Below are 18673 nucleotides of genomic sequence, written 5' to 3'. Positions count from 1 at the left end.
TCCCTCTTGCCCAACCAATCCTCTCCACCCACCCTAGTGACAACTGCTGACTGCTTTGGCAATTCCCCAAGCCAGGGGAAAATTAGGTAGGTCCACAAGGGGTATCCACACCTGCTACCTACCTTGTTCCTAAATAGAGGTTGATATTGTAAGAGCAACAGGTCACAGACAGGCATTTATTGTCTTCTGCAATGTGTCTGCTTCACAACCTGATGTTCTCATTAGACAGAGATGTATGATAAATTGGAGGAATTCTAAGCTGGAAAGACTGTCATAGAAGCATCTAGATCTGATGTCCTGCTGAGGTGTCTATAACACACATACAGCACCCACTCTTTGTGAGAATGGGGACAAGTGATCTCAAATGCTGGAGGAGTTATGGTTCCTGTCCTTGAAGAACTCACAGCTCAGCTACTGAGATGAACTACACATAACCAATGTGTTTTCTTGATTGTTGGAGATTCGAACATCCTTGGCTGCAGAGGCTGAGAATAAGGCTAAGAATATAAGGACAGAGCAGGGCAGGAGAGTGGTGATTAGGACCACTATCCTGTTCTCAATCCTGGAGAACCATTCTTAATTGTTACATTTATTGTAGATCAAACTGCTTCTATCACCATCCCATACAATGTCACCAGATCCCTAAAAAACCCCACTCTACCTGGGTTTTCTAGAAAGTTGTATAAGGTATATGACCCTTTGACTCAGACCATATTTCTTCTGCCTCAGCCCAGGTGAGTGCCTTTCTACATCTCTGCAGACTTGCTCAGGCTCTCTCATTGGGCACCTAGAAGCGTTTATTTTTTCTTCTTTTTTTGAGGAAGATTAGCCCTGAGCTAACATCTGCTGCCAATCCTCCTCTTTTTGCTGAGGAAGACTGGCCCTGAACTAACATCTGTGTCCATCTTCCTCTACTTTATATGTGGGACACCTACCACAGCATGGCTTGCCAAGCGGTGCCATGTCTCCACCTGAGATCCAAACTGGCGAACCCTGGGCCGCCGAAGCGGAACGTGTGCACTTAACCACTGCACCACCTGGCTGGCCCCAGAAGGTTTTTTTTAAAGTAAACATTTTTATTGAAGTATAAATTTAATGCAGAAAAGTAAACAGATCATGAGTGTTCCAGCTTTATGAATCGCCGCAAAGTGAACACACCTGTGTACCTACCAACTAGATTAAGAAATTCAGCATTACCCACACTCTAGATATGGGGTTTCAGCCTACTTTCTAACCCCCTGAGGCAGTTTCTAGCAGGATGGAGGAAGGAATTAAGGACAAGAAAAGGCTCCATTCTAATCAAGCCCAATTTGTTAATGCTTTATTTTTCGCTCTACGTGATAGCACCTACAGTAGCAAGAGTCCCCTTCTGGGGTTTCATAGTTATCTTTCATTTCAGATAATACTCATTGACAAGAAGAAGACCTTAAGATTTTTAGGAACTAACAACAATGGTAGGAGTGCAAGTTTCTTCCAGTCACCAATTCCCACTTTCTTTCAAAAGTCAAGAAACAGGCTGAAAAGAAGGAATTATAGCTGAGGCCACAGGAAAAATTGGACCCTTTTTCTAAAGCACAGTGATTATGGAGTCCCCTGGCCTATCACAGCCTCTCTCAGCCCCACTCACACACTCTGTCTCCTTGCAGAATACTTCCAGTCCCAACTCTTATCATTCTCCCCTAATCTGGATTACCACAATCCTGATATTCCTGAGTGGAGGCAAGATATTGGCAATGTCATCAAGCGAGCTCTGGTTAAAGTAAGTTGATTTTATCTTTGCTTATATCTTTATGCGTAAAGAAGCAGATGATTTGGTCCAGAATACATTTTCATGGATTAAAGCCACCATTCCACAATTAGATAAGGATTATTTCTCTGTAAAAAGAGAGAAAGAAAAGAAGAATGGAGGGAATGAAGGAAGGAAAGGAAGGATAGAGGGGTTTCAGAGGAGAGACAGAGAGAGAAAGAGAGTCTAGTATTTGAGGATGGAAATTGGCCCCATCTCATCCTAAATTTTTCTAAGACAGGCTTGACTCCTTTAATGGAATAATGAATGGACCACTCATTGAGTCTATACTAATATCATTCACTAGGCTGGCTGGCTGTTTGACCACCAAAGGGGTTTGCTTTCTTTTTTCCTTTGAAGATTGGCACTGACCTAACATCTGTTGCCAATCCTCCTCCTTTTTTCTCCCCAGTACCCCCAGTACATAGTTGTATATTCTGGTTGTGGGTTCTTTTAGTTCCTCTCTCTGTGTGGGAGGCTGCCTCAGCATGGGTTGATGAGCAATACTAGGTCCGTGCCCAGGATCCAGACCGGGGAACCCCAGGCCACCAAAGTGGAGTGCATGAACTTAATGACTTGGCCATGGGGTGGTCCCCAAAGGGATTTTCCTAACCAGACACTCAGACTCCAAGAATATGGTTGGCCATGTGTGGTAATCAGAAGGCTACAGGCCAGGAAGCAGAACGTGCCAGCAGACTCTATAAGTATAGAGTTAACCAATGTCAGATTTGCCTTAGAGGAAGTTGAAAGGATTGTGTTAACCCTTTGCTCAGAGGTAGACACCAGAATATAGTGATGAATAGAACATAGTCAATTCACATGTAGAGATAAGTCTAATATGCGACTAGTTTTATTGTAGAGGCATTGCCAGCATTTCAGAAGAGCATGGAGAGAAGTGTGATTCACTCTATCCAGGGAAGTTCAGGCTTAGCACATATTTGTGATTCAGTAAATACCTGTGAACTATTAGAATGGTCTTTGGAGGAGATACTTAAACTCTGTTTTAAAGGATAAATAGTAGTTTTATCTATTTATAAGATGATGTCTTTCAGGTAAACATCAGGAAACAGCATATGCAAAGCCATGAACTCTCAAAAGAGCGCAGCACATTTGGGAAATGGCAGAGTTCAGTATAGCTGATAGACAGGTTATAAGGCAAGTGTGTTAAAGCAGAGCTAGGACGGTTAAGTCATGTTGTGAAGGGTCTGAGAAGCTGAAAGAGGATCGACATATATCCTGTAGGCACTGGGAAGTGGAAAAGTGTTGTTTTCTTACTTAAGTAAAAAATGCTGACAATAGATTATTTCAAACACCCATTCTGGCAGCAATACAGAGGATGGGCTGCTGAGGTAGGAAATGAATAGGGCTGGGGAGAGATTTCACAAAAGATGACCAGTTAAAAGACTACTGCAATTATCTTGAGCAAGAGATAGTAAGATCCTGAAGAGGAAAGATCCAAAAGCTCCTTAGGAAGTTGAACAATAGAATTGGTGACAAATAAAGTTTAGTGTGGATGAGAGAGAGGGAGGTTTCTGATTACCAGAGTAGGTAGGAGATGGCCTTGCCATTAGTCAAGATGGCAACCGCTCAGGAGAAACATGCTTGGGGAACAATGCTGGTTTGATCTTTATGTGAGTTTAGAGCACATGAGAAACAGTTGGGTGAAGATACCAGGAGAGTTGAAAATATGGATCTGAAGGTCAAGTGGAGGTTCACACTGGAGGTAGAGATGTGGGAGCTGAGGCTGTGGGGGTCTTTAGACCATCCCCCAGGGTGGGTGGGATCAGGGAAGACATGAATGCTGATGTTCCCTAAGGCAGAGGAGAAAGATCCAGGGAAGGACATGGAGAAGGAGCTGACAGAACGGAAGAAGAATAAACAAAAGAGAATGGTGTAAGAGCATTCTTGTGGGGAGTTGTCTACAAGAGGAACTTCACCTCAAATTTTTTTACAAAGAGATGAAAATGTGACTGCTCCTATATGCCTTTGACTGTGAAACATCCAGGATTGTGTTGTAGTTTGTATAATTATATTTATGAAAAACAGACTAGCTTTTTAATACATAACTTGGTAATTATAATAATGCTACTAGTAAATAATAATCAGCTGTGTCAGTTGATGCCTGGGCCTTAAATCTCATGAGTACCTATCCCTCGTATGTCCCTTCGAATGGAATTAAGTGAATCTAGACACTTAAATCAAATTGTGCTTCTACCACCATCCCACACAACCTCCCCTAGGTCCCTAAAAACAGCCACTATACCTGAGGTTTTCTAGAAAGTTGTACTAAGGTATGTCATCCTCTGACTCATACCATATTTCTTCAGCTTCACCCCAGGCGAGTGCCTAGACACACATCTTCAAGGTCCCTCGAAGGTCCCTAACTGACTGATGCTCCCTGAGACCACTGTTCCCTGGGACAAAGGGTGACACCACCGATGGCACTATTAGGCTTGCCCCTTCACTCCATTGGCTGATTCCCTATGTTTTGCTCCTCAGTCTGATCTCTGGAGCCTTGCTTCTCCTGGCTGGTTAGGATAAAGCCTTCTCGCTCGTGGACTTGGGTACCAAGACTTCTAGCTACTCAGGGTCATTCCTCCAAGCAGGAAGCAGAGGTTCCCAGGGGATCCTCCTTGCTTGGTAGACTTCCCAGGCTTCTGAGTGCTACTTAGTAGCTCTCTGCAAGCTGGCACTCTCACTTTTCTTTATTACATCTCTGGGTGGTAATTCCAAACTGTAAGCCTAGTTCCAAATATGAATCAGCGCTGAGCACATGAGAAACAACTCACCCCTCCACCTCTGTTCAACCCTGCAACTATTTATTGAGTCTTTACTCTGTATCAGGCATCTTTTGGAACAGTGAGGTAGGTGCATAGACCTCCGGGAATGTGTGGGCAAATATATAATAAGAACCTATTGGAAAAAAGATTATATCAGCCAGACATAACTTGTATGTTACAGTGGACATGACCTAGGTCCCTGAAGTGTGGTGGACGTGGTAATCTGGAAGTGCTTGAGGCAAGAGGCTGACATGGAAGAGGACACTGCAGGCAGAGATAGTCAAGGGAGACTTCTTGGAGGAGGTGGGGATTTCAGCCAGATCAAAAACTATGTATCATATTTGGATTGGCAGGAGAGGAGGCGTTGTTCTGGATAAAAGACGTTCAGGGGACCAATGGGAAAGAAGAAGCATACTTTTTACAGAGGGAGAACTCAGAGTTTTGTTTTCTTCAGGAATTTGCCTTCAGACAGAAGCTTCCTTTTAAGTTTTCTATCAAAAAGCAATATCATCCATTTACTAAATACCCAGGCATAGAAAAATTCACTCATAATCTCAGCATCTTAACACAAATTTTACTGTTTTGTTTTGTTTTGTTTTTTTTAATTCTGTGCATTTGTATTTTGATAGAGTTGTAACCAAAGAAATGTAAGGAAATTGATCAGAGTATAGCTATCATAAGTGTTTTCCCTGTTGCTTCACTCCTAATTATCTTCTTAATGGTAGAATAACATTCTGTCAGTTGATTATACCATTATTTACGTAATTATTTTAATATTTGAGTTTTTATTTGCTGTTATAAATAATGTTATAAGTATTTCTTCCTGCATATGGCTTTTCCTGTATTTTGGATTATTTCTTTAGGACAAACTCTCCAAGTTATGGTTACTGACTGAGGGTATAAGTATTTTTACGACCTTAAAGTAACTCTTTTGGAAAACAAATTGGCAAGATGTATCAATTTGTAGTGTTGCCAACAACCAGTGAGGAAACCTCTTAATTGAAGCTTCACCAATATTGGCTATTTTAGCTTAATAAAAAATCCTGCTTTAGTAAGTGAAAACAGAGCTGCTTTGCTTTTTTTTTTTAATTTGCATTTTCTCGTATTTGTTTATCACTTCTTATTCCTCATTTGCAGCCAGTCTGTTCAAGTTTTAGCCAGAAGCTCTAGTCCTCTTAGTGCAGAAAAATGGAAAATATGGCAGGAAATTTTGCAAATCGTCCCAGCAAACAATATTTTGAAAATCATTTGTAGGAGTATTTTATTTTCAGGGAAAAAACGGATGTAAGAACAGAGGAGGTAGTGAAACTGATAATTCTTCACCTGGCAGTTCTAGGGGAAAACAGAAAGAAAGCCTGGATGTGTATTGGAAGCTGTGCCTAAAATGCCGCATTTAAGGAACATATATGAGCATGCATATGAACATATATGTCATTGGCTTGGGGAAGGCTGGCTCCTCCAGGACCTCACTCTTTTGTCTAAACATCTTTGCAGGTAACCGGTGTCCCGGAAGACCAGATCCTAGTTGCTGTGTTCCCTGGTCTCCCCACTTCAGCAGAGCTCTTCATCCTCCCCCCAAAGAACTTGACCGAGAGGAGGAAAGGCAATGAAGGGGACCTGGAACAAGTAAGTGAAAGAAAATTTGGCTAGGAGACTTGGCTGCACCTTATGCTCTTGGGGGACGCAAAGTTATTTCCAGCCAAAAAAGGAGAGAAGCTCTCCCATTGGCTCATCAGCCTGTCATTCTTTGTCCAGTATGCAGGCCTTTGAGGAACAGTCAGCCTTACCCAGAATAAATGCAAATGCAGATGAGCTGGAGCTTTCAGCCACACAGGAAGGAAAAGCACCCCTGGCAGCATTCATTCCAGCAATTGGCATCTCTGGCACTTGCTCCTGCCTCCCGCGTCAATGACTTGTCCTGGGGGAGTGAGATGGGGGAAAGAAAGAAAGGTGTTGGAGTTTCCCTGTCTATTTCTAGGAAAATGTGCTTCTTGTCTTAAAAGATCCTAGTCAATCTAAGTTCTGCTTCTGGGGAGAAAATGAACTGATTTTAAACATGGTTCTTTGGGGAGAGATGGATTCTCTCATCTTGCTTTGACTAAGGAAGCAGCATTTCCAAAAGGGAACGTGATTTACTCTCCTTGTCAAATGTGCATGTAGTTCCTGTGATCTGCAGACTATCCTGGAAGTAAGGAGATGGCCAGTCCCGTGGTTCGCCCTCTCTCACTTCCTGCTCCTACTCTGGTCTTATTGGCTGCGCTCTGCTTCACCCTTGCCTGCCTTCCCATAAGGCTAAGTTAGGAGAAGTAGAAGTAAGTGAGAATAAGGCTGCTAAAAATCAGCGTGAATCAAACACATTTGTTCCCGTATTTGCACAGACATCTTCCGCATCCCTCTACTACTGATCTGCTTGTCACCCCATCCCCACATCCACCCACAGTCCTCCTCGAGCAGCACAGATGCCATCTCAGTCAGTTTCTCTGGAAAGTGAAGTGGATCCTTGCATTGCAGGGTCGCGTATTGAAGTTGGCCAGAAATAAAGTCAGCTTCCCAATGCATACATCACTTCTGCAAGACCTCTTTATTCTGAAATAGCAAGTGGCATGTGTGAACTATATTTGGAAGCTACAATATCCATCCATTTAGATAAATAGGTAATTACAGTGATGAATAGCAGCTGTGATATTAAGGCGTGTATGGCAAGATAAGAGTTAGGGACAACAGCCTAAGTCTGCCTCAGCTTTTCATGTGGGAATTACAGAGTGATTAAATCGATGTTATGTGTTCTGAGACTTGCTGGGGAAAAGTAAAGACGAAAAATTATCCCATAAAAAGGAGGCAGCTTCTGCTTTGATGTTCGCCTCCCATTGTCTCTAAGAGAGAAAAAGCAGAAGAGTGGGCTGTGGTCTATGTGCTTTCTTCAGTCCTGGCAGGGGCCTCTCTATCCTGTGTGTATTACTTCATCAGATTAAAGAACTAATGATGGGTTAACTTTCTTTCATTGGAGCCCACAACATGTCTTTCTATGATCAGTTATAAAGGCATGGATGAAAGAGCACTGAAATGGAGCTGAATGAAACATCTGTCTGTCATCCACTCTAATTCACTAGGTGACTTGTACACACCTGTTTCTGTCTCACTCTCCTCTCCAATATAAGCCAGTGATACCAACTACTTCCTTAGCCTCAGCAGGCGCCAAGGGCTGGGAGACCAAACAGAAAAATGTTCCAGTATCCTGTCCTCTGATTGAACATGGTCACTTTTTGCCAGTTTACCCTGGTTTCTTACTCCATGAGGGAGCATTGTCACGTGTCATATCTTCCCATGTAGCATCTCTCTCTTTTTTCCAGATTGTAGAGGTGCTGTTTAATGCTCTAAACCAAAACCTGGTCCAGTTTGAGCTGAAGCCAGGAGTTCAAGTCATTGTGTATGTGACACAGCTGACATTAGGTGAGTGCCTCTTGGGGGGAAATGGTTGTGATGATCTGTTATCCTGGAGAGAAAAGGGAGCAGAAAATTACCAAACGCCTCTCCATAAGTGCCTGAAAATGGCTTTGTGGCAGGGCCCTTTTGTGTAGTGGTGGTTTAGAAGGATTAATCACATCTTGCTCAACCCTTCCTGTTGAGGTGGCAGGACAACATTCTTAGAACTGGCCTTGCTATTGAATCCCTGGATGATCTTGGGGAATTTCTTTGGAGCTTGACTTTATTATTATCTTTTTTTTATCTGCAGCCGTTGGGTTATATTAGGTAGTCCTCAGGCTCTCTTAATTTCTGTGATTCTCTGATTCCATGAATCTTGGTTGGGAGGCCAGATCAGATAACTTTAAACCCCCCTTGGATTTACGATGTGTAAGTTTAAGCTGAAACAGGGATCAGCTCTAGTTGGTTGATTTGTAAAAGGCATTTTAAAAGGCATGTCCTATTGGGTATCCGCTACAGACTCTCTGGGAGAGCTTATTTGCTAAATGTTTCTTATTAATACAAGCCTTTTCAGATGTAGAGGTCCCAAATGTGCCCATCCAGGGTTATTTCACCAGAACAGCATAAAGGAAGAAATGCAAACATTGCATCAGTGTTTAACCAAAGTTCCCAATGGGCCACCTATAATCACGTAGACAGACACTTGGGCTGTCTAAGAGACAGAGCATACAAGCCCTTCTTCTTAGCTGGACACACGTTGCTCAATTTACACCAAGAACAGTAAGTTCCCCTGGCAGAGCAGAGGAGTTTACTTTCACTAGAAAGCTGTCATTAGGGCTGTCATTCTCATCATACTATCCTGTGCCCGGATAGCATGCAGGGCAGTTGGAGACTGGTTATAAAGATGGAGACCAGCTGGCCTCCTTTCTCCCATGGGAACTCCCTCTAGCTAATAGCTTCCAAGTGAGCACGGCTCTTCTTTTCTCCTAGCTCCCTTGGTGGACTCCAGTGCTGGGCACAGCAGCTCAGCTATGCTTATGCTCTTGTCAGTAGTGTTTGTCGGCTTGGCTGTGTTTCTGATCTACAAGTTTAAAAGGTATGTATGTGCTACTATCACTCAATTTTGATCTTGCAGCTAGATTCATGGGAGCTTATTCTTCCTATAACCAACATTCCTAAACTCATCTTGAATATGTGATATTAATTCTCCTAGAAGCTCTGTCTGGCATTGGGGAAAAGCAAAAATGGTTGAGGGTCAAGGAATAAATGGGTTTAAGAATCTGAATTCAATCCAATTTATAGGTATATTGAGTTAGGAAAATGAAGGATAGCCTGTGAAATCAATTTATTCTCTTCAAGAGAAGTGTAAGGGGTTTTTAAATCTCACCTAAATTTCTAAATAAAGGTCTCAAATATTCAGGAGATCATTTTATACAGCTTAACACTCATTGAGGGTGATTAAATAGAAAAAATGCCGCTGAAATCTCATACGCGGATGTACACACACACACACACACACATTGTCTTATCTCATATTGCAGATATCTAGTATCTCAGTTTAAATTTGCATGCTAAAAATAGTCAACCTTTATCCCCCTCCCTCTTTTTCCTGTTTCTAAAGGGAAATTGGTCAGGAAAACCAAACTACACATGTATTCAGAAATTATTTTTGAAGGCCACAGGAGGGGTGATATAACAGGACACTTACTAAAAACATGAAATTTTAGTTTCTACCAAGAGGTGTACTGGTTACGAGTATGAACTCTGAAATCAGACAGACCTAATTTTAACTTTTAGCATTTGTGACCTTGGGCAATTGAATTTGCCTCTCTAAGCCTTAGTTTCCTCATCTGTACAATGGGAAGAACAATAATACTTTATAGGTTTGCTGTATGGTTTCAATGTAATAATATCTAAACCTAATACATACTAAATAATCAACAAAAACTACTGTAAATAACCAAGAACATGCTTTTCAAAGGTGCCGTCTATGTCACAAATTGGCACATAGTAGGCTCAAAAAAATTGTATCAGTGGCATAGAGATATGCTTTTCAGGATGACTAGGTAAAGTAAAAATATTATTATTGTCAGATGAGTTTGGAAAAGCATAACTTGGTCCTGGGAGTCTTTCTAGGCATTGAAGGCAATGCTTTTGGATTTTGAAAGAGGTCAGTGGTAAAGGTACTTTACCCAGCCCCCCACCCCAAGCCCCTTTAGCTCTTCTCCAGTGGATATCTCAGGCTTAAAAACACCCATTTTAATCAATATACATCTCAGCATTAGCCAAACCAGTGTTCTTGAACGCTTGCCACTAATAGGGCCAAGTGAGGTTTACCTTCCTACTCAATTTATAGACCAATATGTGAGCTCATGTTCTCTTGGATCAAGCCATGTCAACCCACCTGCCCATGTTCCCTTTAAAGAGAGGGGAACAAACCTTCATTTCACAGTTAGAGAACAAAGATTCAATATAGAAACAGTGTGGTCAAGGCAATGTCCATTTATGGGTGTACTTCAGTTGGATTCAAAGCACAATTTCATTCATCCAAGGATTTGACCTCCGTATTCCCCAAATATCAGCCAACACTTTCTCTATCCCAGACAGTGAATTATGTACAAAGCCTGTGAAACAAACACCAGTCAAACTGGATGAATAGCAGAGTCTGCTAAGAGCACCCAGTTATCAGTTTCCTTTTGTTTGTTAGCCACTTTTTCTGGAAGCTTTCCTCTCAATGCTCAAACCCTTTGGTTGAGGTCCTGTTTGACCTTCTTTTATTTCTTTGGTCTCCTTTCCCTCCTTATCACATAGAACTCCAAGGATGGCTATATAGAGGGTGCTTGGCTTGCTGACAAATAAAGGTCATGTTCTTAGTCTTGTGTTTCCTTTTCTTCTTTCATTACTGTCCAGTGGAACTTTCTGCAGTGACGAAAATGCTCCATAATCTGGACTGTCCAATACAGTAGCTACTAGTACGGCTGAGGAACTGAATTTTTAAATTTTACTTAACTTTAATTAATTTAAATTTAAATAGCTACACCTGGCTAGTACACGCTTGGACAGCACAGTCTAGGGAAAGTGTGGGTCTGTATCTGTTTCCAGATCACTGGCCATCTCAGTTTTCAGACCCAAAACTTTCTGTAGTTGCCAGCATGAACTCATCAAACCATTCATTCAATCAACAAACATTTATTGAGTGCCTATTGCATGCCAGGCACTGAAAACAATCTCAGTGTCCCAAGTGGCCACTTAACAGGAGAAGGAGAACAGAGTTATCCCGAGCCCCAGCTTCCTTTCAGTAAACGTCACCCTGTCTCTCACGTTTGATCTTGTTCCTGGATAGTGACTGCTATTTTCTGATGTTTCAGGCAATATAATTAAAAACCATTATGAGATGGATTTTATTTTCTGAAAACTCTGCCCCACAAGACCTTCTGTTTATACTGTAGATTCATTTTTTTCTGGTTATCCGAGAAAGCTTCTGAGCTTTTGTATTTCTTCCAGTCTTTTTTTCAGTAAAGCTTTCATCACAGTCTGAAGCCTTTGTTTGTCTAAATTTCCTCCAACAGGCTTCTAACACTCATCATGGTCAGAGCTAGTGAATGAAAACTAAAGTTTTTATAGGTGACTTGGGTTGATCCATCTTACTCCTCTTATTAAAACCTGTATGAATGTGTAGCCCAAGACATACCTCTTAATCTGTCCATTTCCCACCTTGCTTACCTGCAAAAGTGGAATTCATTCTTGACTTTCATTCTCAACAGTCCTACAAGTGGATGTGTTAAGAAATGAAAAGCAATTAGACAATTTTTTAAATGCTGCAAATTATGACATAAAATTCTTTCCCTTCCAACCAGCTATTAAAAATGGAAAAAAAAAATGCCTGCTTTTAGAGACTGAAATAAAATGAATAATCTTTATAAGGCCAAATTTATCCCTATCCTCATAGCATGATTAGGAGAGCAGGAAAGGGGAGACAGTGAACTCTGGTTACAGCTCTGAAGTACACAGCCCAGTGTGATCAGGAGGTTTGACTGCCCCTAGCACCTAATAAATATTACAGTTGATCTCAACATTCATAAGTAATATGTATGTTTATTATTAAAAGAAAACTAAGTCGTTAGGCTGCATTTCTGTTTAGATAAGAGAAAAGTAAGGGGCAGCATGAATTTTTAATTATCTGCATTTAGAGAGCCTGCCGGTTTGCTGCCTCACATAGAGTCTATTCATTTAAGGTTCTTGTAAATTATATTAAGCTGGTTTAGAGCAGTAGGTGTCACAAGGACACCTCCCTTGGTGTATGGAAAGCGACCATTAAAGACATGAAAGCTGACCGTATAGGAAAAGTAGAAACTACTGCATGTTTTAAACCTATTTTTGGATCTTTCCCTCTGAATTAGCAACAGGAAAACCTTATTAAATACCCACACATTCTACCTCACTGGGGACTGGAGTAGGGAGGGAAATGTAGATGCTCGAAAATACTTCTGGTTGATACTGGGACAACAGGGCAATTCTCCTTTAGAAATGCATGGAATGTTCTGGATTGGGGTGGGTGATAGCCATCTCAAGTTTTAATAACATCTTTGCCAGTAATCACCTTCTTGAAATGTGTGGACTTCAATCCAATTTATCCATCATTTAATGAGGTTAGAGAGGTCTCTTCTAGATGTAATATTCCAAAATAAAAATGTGATCTTTTTGTTTGAGAACGTAGCATATGAAAGTGGAAAGAGCACAGGCTTTGAGGTCATTTGTTCATTCATTCTGCAAATACTTACTGAATGTAAACCATGTGCCAAGCACTGTGTTATATGAGGTAAGCATATAGCAGTGAAGATAGAAAACAAAGACCTTGCTTAAGCGGGGCTTTTAGTCTAGTGGGAGAGAAAGACAGAAAACAAGTCAATGGGCATTGACTATTGCATCACCCTAAACCACACCCTATGCCCTTCTTTCATAGACACTGTCCCATATTAAATATTTATAACAGGAGAGGTTGGGTGGTTGCGGGGGGCCTCTTGGAAGTGACATGTAAGCCAGATTCTGAAGGACAAGAAAGACACCATCATGAAAAGAGTGGAAGGAGGTCTTACAGACAGAGGGAGGAGTTGATTCAAAGTTCCCAAGGTGGGGACGAGTTTGATGTATTAGAATCTTACTACTCCAAGTTTGAGTCTCAGACCAGCAGGACCAGCATCACCTGGAAGCTTGGCAGAAATGCAGAATTTCAACCCATCCTGTCCAGCCCTACAGAATCACAAATGCGTTTTAATGAGAACTTGGGTGATGCCTAGGCACATTAAAGTTTGAGAAGAGCTGGATTTGAGGAATCAAATTAGGCTGCAAAAGCTGGAACACAGTGAGTCAGGAGATGATGGAGATGGGTCAGGAGGTGAATCCTCCCAGAAGATCTCAGTCTGCACCTGCGGGTTCCTCCAACTTCAAGTCGGCTTGCCTTGTTTCCAAACCTACTACCTTTGTGTCTTTACAGGATATTATTTAGCTTCTCTTAATCCTTAATCCTCTCCACAATCCTAAAAGGAAACTATTGTTATTCCTATTGAACAGATGAGGAAACTGACTGTCAAAGTATTTAATATACTTGGCCATGGAAAGTGTTCTGAAAGTCATAGCAATGGCTATCAGTCTTATATTTCTTGGCTCTTCATAAAGGGAACAAATGTGAATTGATTTAATTGATGCAGCAGATCACGAAAAAGATGTCTTTGCACTTTGATACACTCTTATGGGTCTCAAAGTCCAGCCCCTTTAAAAACTTAATAAGAAGTAAGTGTTTTATGGGTTTTAGTGCCTACCTGATCACCAGCATTGCCCTGTTTACACCTGCTGGTTTTTTATCCCAGAAAAAGGGGATTCCTCAGGGAGTTCTGTGGTTTACATCTCACCTTGGCATCTGGGTCTCTGATCTTGTATTCCTTGGCCTCATGGCCACAGTGGCTGGGTAACCAGCCCCTTTCCCTGACATTGGCCTGACCTGTAAATAGCTCTTTCTCCCCTTATCACCCAGGATTTCCAATTGCCCAAGTTTGGCATGCCCTGTGATCATAATCTGATTTTGCTCCCGCCCCATGTAGGAAAATCCCCTGGATTAACATCTATGCTCAAGTCCAACACGACAAGGAGCAGGAGATGATTGGGTCAGTGAGCCAAAGTGAAAACACCCCCAAAATCACACTCAGTGACTTCACCGAGCCCGAGGAACTGCTGGACAAAGAGCTGGACACCCGGGTCATAGGTATGTGTGCTGGTACCGCCAAGTTCCTGTGTCCTCTGCCCTCCCATCCCTAGCTCAGTCAGCCCACTTGGCCTGTCCTTCAGATAGTGCTAGACTGGAGGGTCGGGAAAAGCAACTGGCTACAGTGACATAATCATGTTTTAAAATTTGTCTGCCACCCCTGGCTTTGCTAAATTGGCAGAATTTTTCTCCCTTAAAAGTAGATCAGGATCAAAAGTGCTGGAGTCAGAGTTGGGGAGGATGAGGCCTACTATCCATTACTGTTGGACTTTTTCTTTTTTTTCTATAAAGCAAAAGCATTATATGTCCTTATTAATAATCATATGAATGTGGACTCTGGCATCAGATAGCCCGGGGTCCATTTTCTTGTTGTGCCAATCTACTAGCTCTATGACCTCTCTCTGCCTCATATTCCTCATCTGTGAAATGGGAATGATAGTACCTACCTTCTAAGATTGTTGTGATAATGAACTGATATTATTTCATTAACACAGTGCCTGCCACATAGTAAGTGTTCAATACTTGTTGGCTGTTATTATTGTTATCAACAGAGTATAAGATGGCAAAGTATTGCACCTACTTTGTGTGCTGATATGGGAGAGGGCAAATGTTAAACACACATGAGATAAGCCAGTGAGTTGATAGGAGAGAATATCCAGGTGCTCTATTTAATAAATACATATTAAGCATGGCTTGGCATTTAGCGGTGAATAGAACAAAGATCCCTGCCCTTGTGAAATTTACCTCCTTCTCTCCCTCTGTCTTCTCTCCCCTACAGGAGCCATTGCCACCATTGCAAACAGCGAAAGCACAAAGGAGATCCCCAACTGCACTAGTGTTTAATACCAACAAGCCACATGGTCAACCATCTTTCTGACTTTTTATTTTTGATGATTACTGTTACTATTATTATGGAAAAATGAAAATGTCTTTTTTACCTTTTGTTTACCAATGGCCCCTTCATATATAGCATACAGATGATTAGCTTTGGGAGGCAAAGGCATTCTTAGCTGATTAAAATGAGATGAGACAAAAAGAATAAATGGCTGTATTTGTGCTAAGGGCAAAGGATGCATCTTCCTATGGCCTCCTTGCTTTATTCTGCCATTGATAGTGCAAGGACTCTCTTTTTCCTTATGGTCTCTCTTTCTTTTTACTTTTCAAGTTTGATTGGCTTTTTATTAGCCTCCCATCCCCGCCCCCCCCCAAATCACCCACATACCCCTCAGCGCACACACCTAAAACACAAACCATTTTCCAGTTAGATCTGCAGGAGGTAGGTTGGTGGGGAGGAGCTGCAGAAAGCGTGCACACCTTTATGAAAGAGGTCCTGCCTCGTGCATGTCAATACGAGGCAACAGATGGTTTATTGTATATAATTACAATGTAAATAGCTTTTTATTTCATAAGAAATAATTTAATGTTTAGTAAAAAAGAAAACAGAAAAAAGAAAGATGCGTGTGTTGGCTTATGCACTCACCCTCAGAGCTGACCAACCCCCAGGCCTGCTTGATGTGTTGGGTTCTGGATGCTCTCCAGTTGTCTGTCACACTTAACTCTTGCATCTCTGTGTCCATGCCATAGCTGGTTTCTACTTATGTATATAAAGGGGGGCGGGGGGAGGGCTTCTTTGGGACAATTGGTAAAGGAAGGACTACAGTGGCATCATAGAACACGTGGTCTTTTTGTTCCATCAGTGACATGGAAGAGGTTGTAAGATAAAGCCTACTAGAGACTTCAAACTGAGACCCAGATGGGGAAATAAAGCTTCTTAACCAAAAGGCAACAGAAGCCAGGCAATGGATCTAAAAATGGCAATTATTCTGCTTTCTGGTTGGATTCCATAGAAATGTATGCTGCTTATGGAGAATTCTTGGACTACTATTAGCTCAGAAAAGTCCCCTGGGCACTAGGTTAGGCCTAGCAAGTGCCTCTTGGCACAAAAGGGGTTAGAGAGGTTGGGAGGGAGATGGCATTTGTGCAATCACGAGTTCATGCAAACCCTGCAGGCCAAATAGGAGTCTAGACTTTAATGATATTAGTCAAAGATGATTTTAGCAAAGCCGTGTTATTTGCTTGTCAGATGTACACAACTTCCTTAAAGTCAAATGTCTGCCTTCCGTTCCCTTAAGATAGTTCTTGCCTCTGGGGTGAATGGCTTTCAAAGCCAGTTTTCTCTTTTGCAGCACCCCAGCCCCTTCACGCCTTTTACACATATCACTTTTGTTCAGTAGGGTCATTTGAAGCCATGCTGTAAACATTGTTTTATTTTCAGGCTCAGCTTGAACACACTTGTTTTAAAAAATGATATACTGTATATATATGCGAGGAAAGGCTGAATTTTGTACCTGTTTAATTTGTGTGGGGTATTGTTCGCATTCTCTGTAAGAGACTGAGAGAATGCCATTAGAGAAATCTGACTGGCTACAACATAGATAAGGATTCGGAGTATTTCTAAAGATCCTACTTTTTTGTTTCAAGGGTTAAATGGGGCAGACAATTGCAATACTGTACTAAACACTGGAATACAAATGCATGAGTCATATCTATATATACAGTATATGTACATATACTGTTCTTGGTTTTATTGTTCCATTTGAATATTTCTACTGTAAAAAAAAGACAGTGTTTTGAAATTGTTGAAAATAAATGTATTTTTGTACATCAAAGCTATATAACTGGCTAAGAATTCTCTCTTTGGGCAGTTTTCTTTATTGATTATATCAGTCAACTATCACTATAATAATGCTAAAGGGCAAAAAAAAATCCCAAAGCCTGAATGGCTTATAACAACAGATATTTACATTTTGCTCATGAGTTTTCAGGTCAGCTGTGGGTTTGGCTGAGCTCAGTTGAGATTGACAGGGCTCTCCTGGGCTAGTTTTGATGCAAGCTGTAGTTGATTCAGGTCTGCTACATGGATTGTCATCATTCTGAGACCAGCAGCTACCCAGGGCATGGTTTTTCAGTGGTAGATTTCAGAATTCCAAGTGAAGCCAGCAGAAGATACTATGGCTCGAAGGTCTTGGCTCAGAATGGTCACTCTATTTAGTATCACCTACATTCAATTGACTAATAAAAACCACTTGGCCAAATGCAACCTCAATGGGCTAGAGAAAGAGACTCTGCTTACTCTGGTGCAAAGCACTACTAAGTTACATGAAAGAGATGTGGATGTATAATTCCAGTATAGGAAGGCCATAACAATTTGAGGACAAGAGTTCAGTCTACTATACCTATTCATTTTCTGTGACCCCATGGGGGAATTTTCACTCAATGACCCATTTGAATCAGTATCCAAGTACCCATCCCATTGCTTGTGGCCAGGACTTCTAAGCAGAAGTCTTAGTACTACAAGGCCCTTGAGTCTGACATCAGCTCCCATTGAGTGGCAGAGGTGGAACTCCAACTCAGGTCTTGAAGATTTCATCAGGAGAAATGAAAAGAGGCTAAAAACAAGATGAAGTTGTTTTTTGTTTGTGCTTTTTTACCTTTTTCATGCTGCTCAGTGCACCAAACCTGCAGCAAGTCTCCGTATCTTCCCACTTCTGAGTGAGGAAGTTGGAAGGAGGAATAAATGGCTCTTCTCCACACTAGATAAATAAAGGAACGTGAACTAAGTAGCTAGAATCAGGGCTGTAAGTTGGATGTGTGTATTTTTTTAGTGCTCAAAATATGTAATAAATTTCCATGGATCCCAGAAACTCAAGAGACTAGAAAGCTCTGGTCAATAATTTTCTCCCATATTTTGGATACGAGCTATATATTCTGGAATAATATTTTCTGAACTCGAATTGGAGATAGAAGATTAAACAAAGGGGGTTTTCTTTTGATTTGTGAATGTATTTTAAAATTATGTACTAGTGTTTTATAGCTTTTCCTGAGTTATACTCACCTTTTTAAAAATTGACATTATGTAAGTCCGTTCTCAAATATTGAGGCTGTCACTTCTGGTAGCTCTAGAAAAAAAGAAATAGTGGGGTTTTTTGGTCTAAATAGTGGTTCATAACATATGGTGCCTGTACTTCTTTAAAAGATTTTTAATGGCTTTGAGCTTCCCAAATAATGTAAAGTATTCCTATCCCAAGTCAAAGGTGAATTTTCCAAATGCATTAGTTTTTGCTCTCCAATGAGATCTGAGTTCTTCCCAAGTTAATTTTATGTCTGGGTTGATGAAATTGCTCCACCAGATTAAAAAGCATGAAAGTGAAATAAAATGGTAAAATAGTATTAGTCAGTTGGTTCATTTGGCCTTAGCTATTCTAAGAATATAGCATCTGCAGCCACCACCAGCACAGGTCTGTCATTTTTCTCAGTAGTAGACAGCCAAAGGCAGATGGTGGAGAGTGTGGCTGGCTTTGTAGCTACTTCGATGCAGGGTTTCTCACTAGTGGTGAAGACATTCTTTGCATCAGAACTGTCTTC

At 41.3% G+C, this 18673-nt stretch overlaps 1 protein-coding gene across 1 annotated transcript in view; it reads left to right on the top strand.

Moving 5' to 3' along the window:
• SORCS3 (sortilin related VPS10 domain containing receptor 3) overlaps positions 1-16917 on the top strand; it is a 566847-nt gene extending 549930 nt beyond the window's left edge. The window contains exons 22-27 of the mRNA XM_001916814.6: positions 1647-1759; positions 6061-6192; positions 7917-8016; positions 8980-9085; positions 14088-14248; positions 15027-16917. Of these exons, the coding sequence (XP_001916849.3) occupies positions 1647-1759; positions 6061-6192; positions 7917-8016; positions 8980-9085; positions 14088-14248; positions 15027-15091 (677 nt within the window). The 3' untranslated portion in view covers positions 15092-16917. The remainder of the gene's footprint in view (positions 1-1646; positions 1760-6060; positions 6193-7916; positions 8017-8979; positions 9086-14087; positions 14249-15026) is intronic.
• Positions 16918-18673: the final 1756 nt, after the last annotated feature.

The sequence above is a fragment of the Equus caballus genome, chromosome 1, assembly GCF_041296265.1.
Source record: "Equus caballus isolate H_3958 breed thoroughbred chromosome 1, TB-T2T, whole genome shotgun sequence".
In the NCBI taxonomy this organism is placed as follows: Eukaryota; Metazoa; Chordata; class Mammalia; order Perissodactyla; family Equidae; genus Equus; species Equus caballus.
Note: the sequence above shows the minus strand (reverse complement) of the source record. Positions and strands in the feature narration are given on the sequence as shown.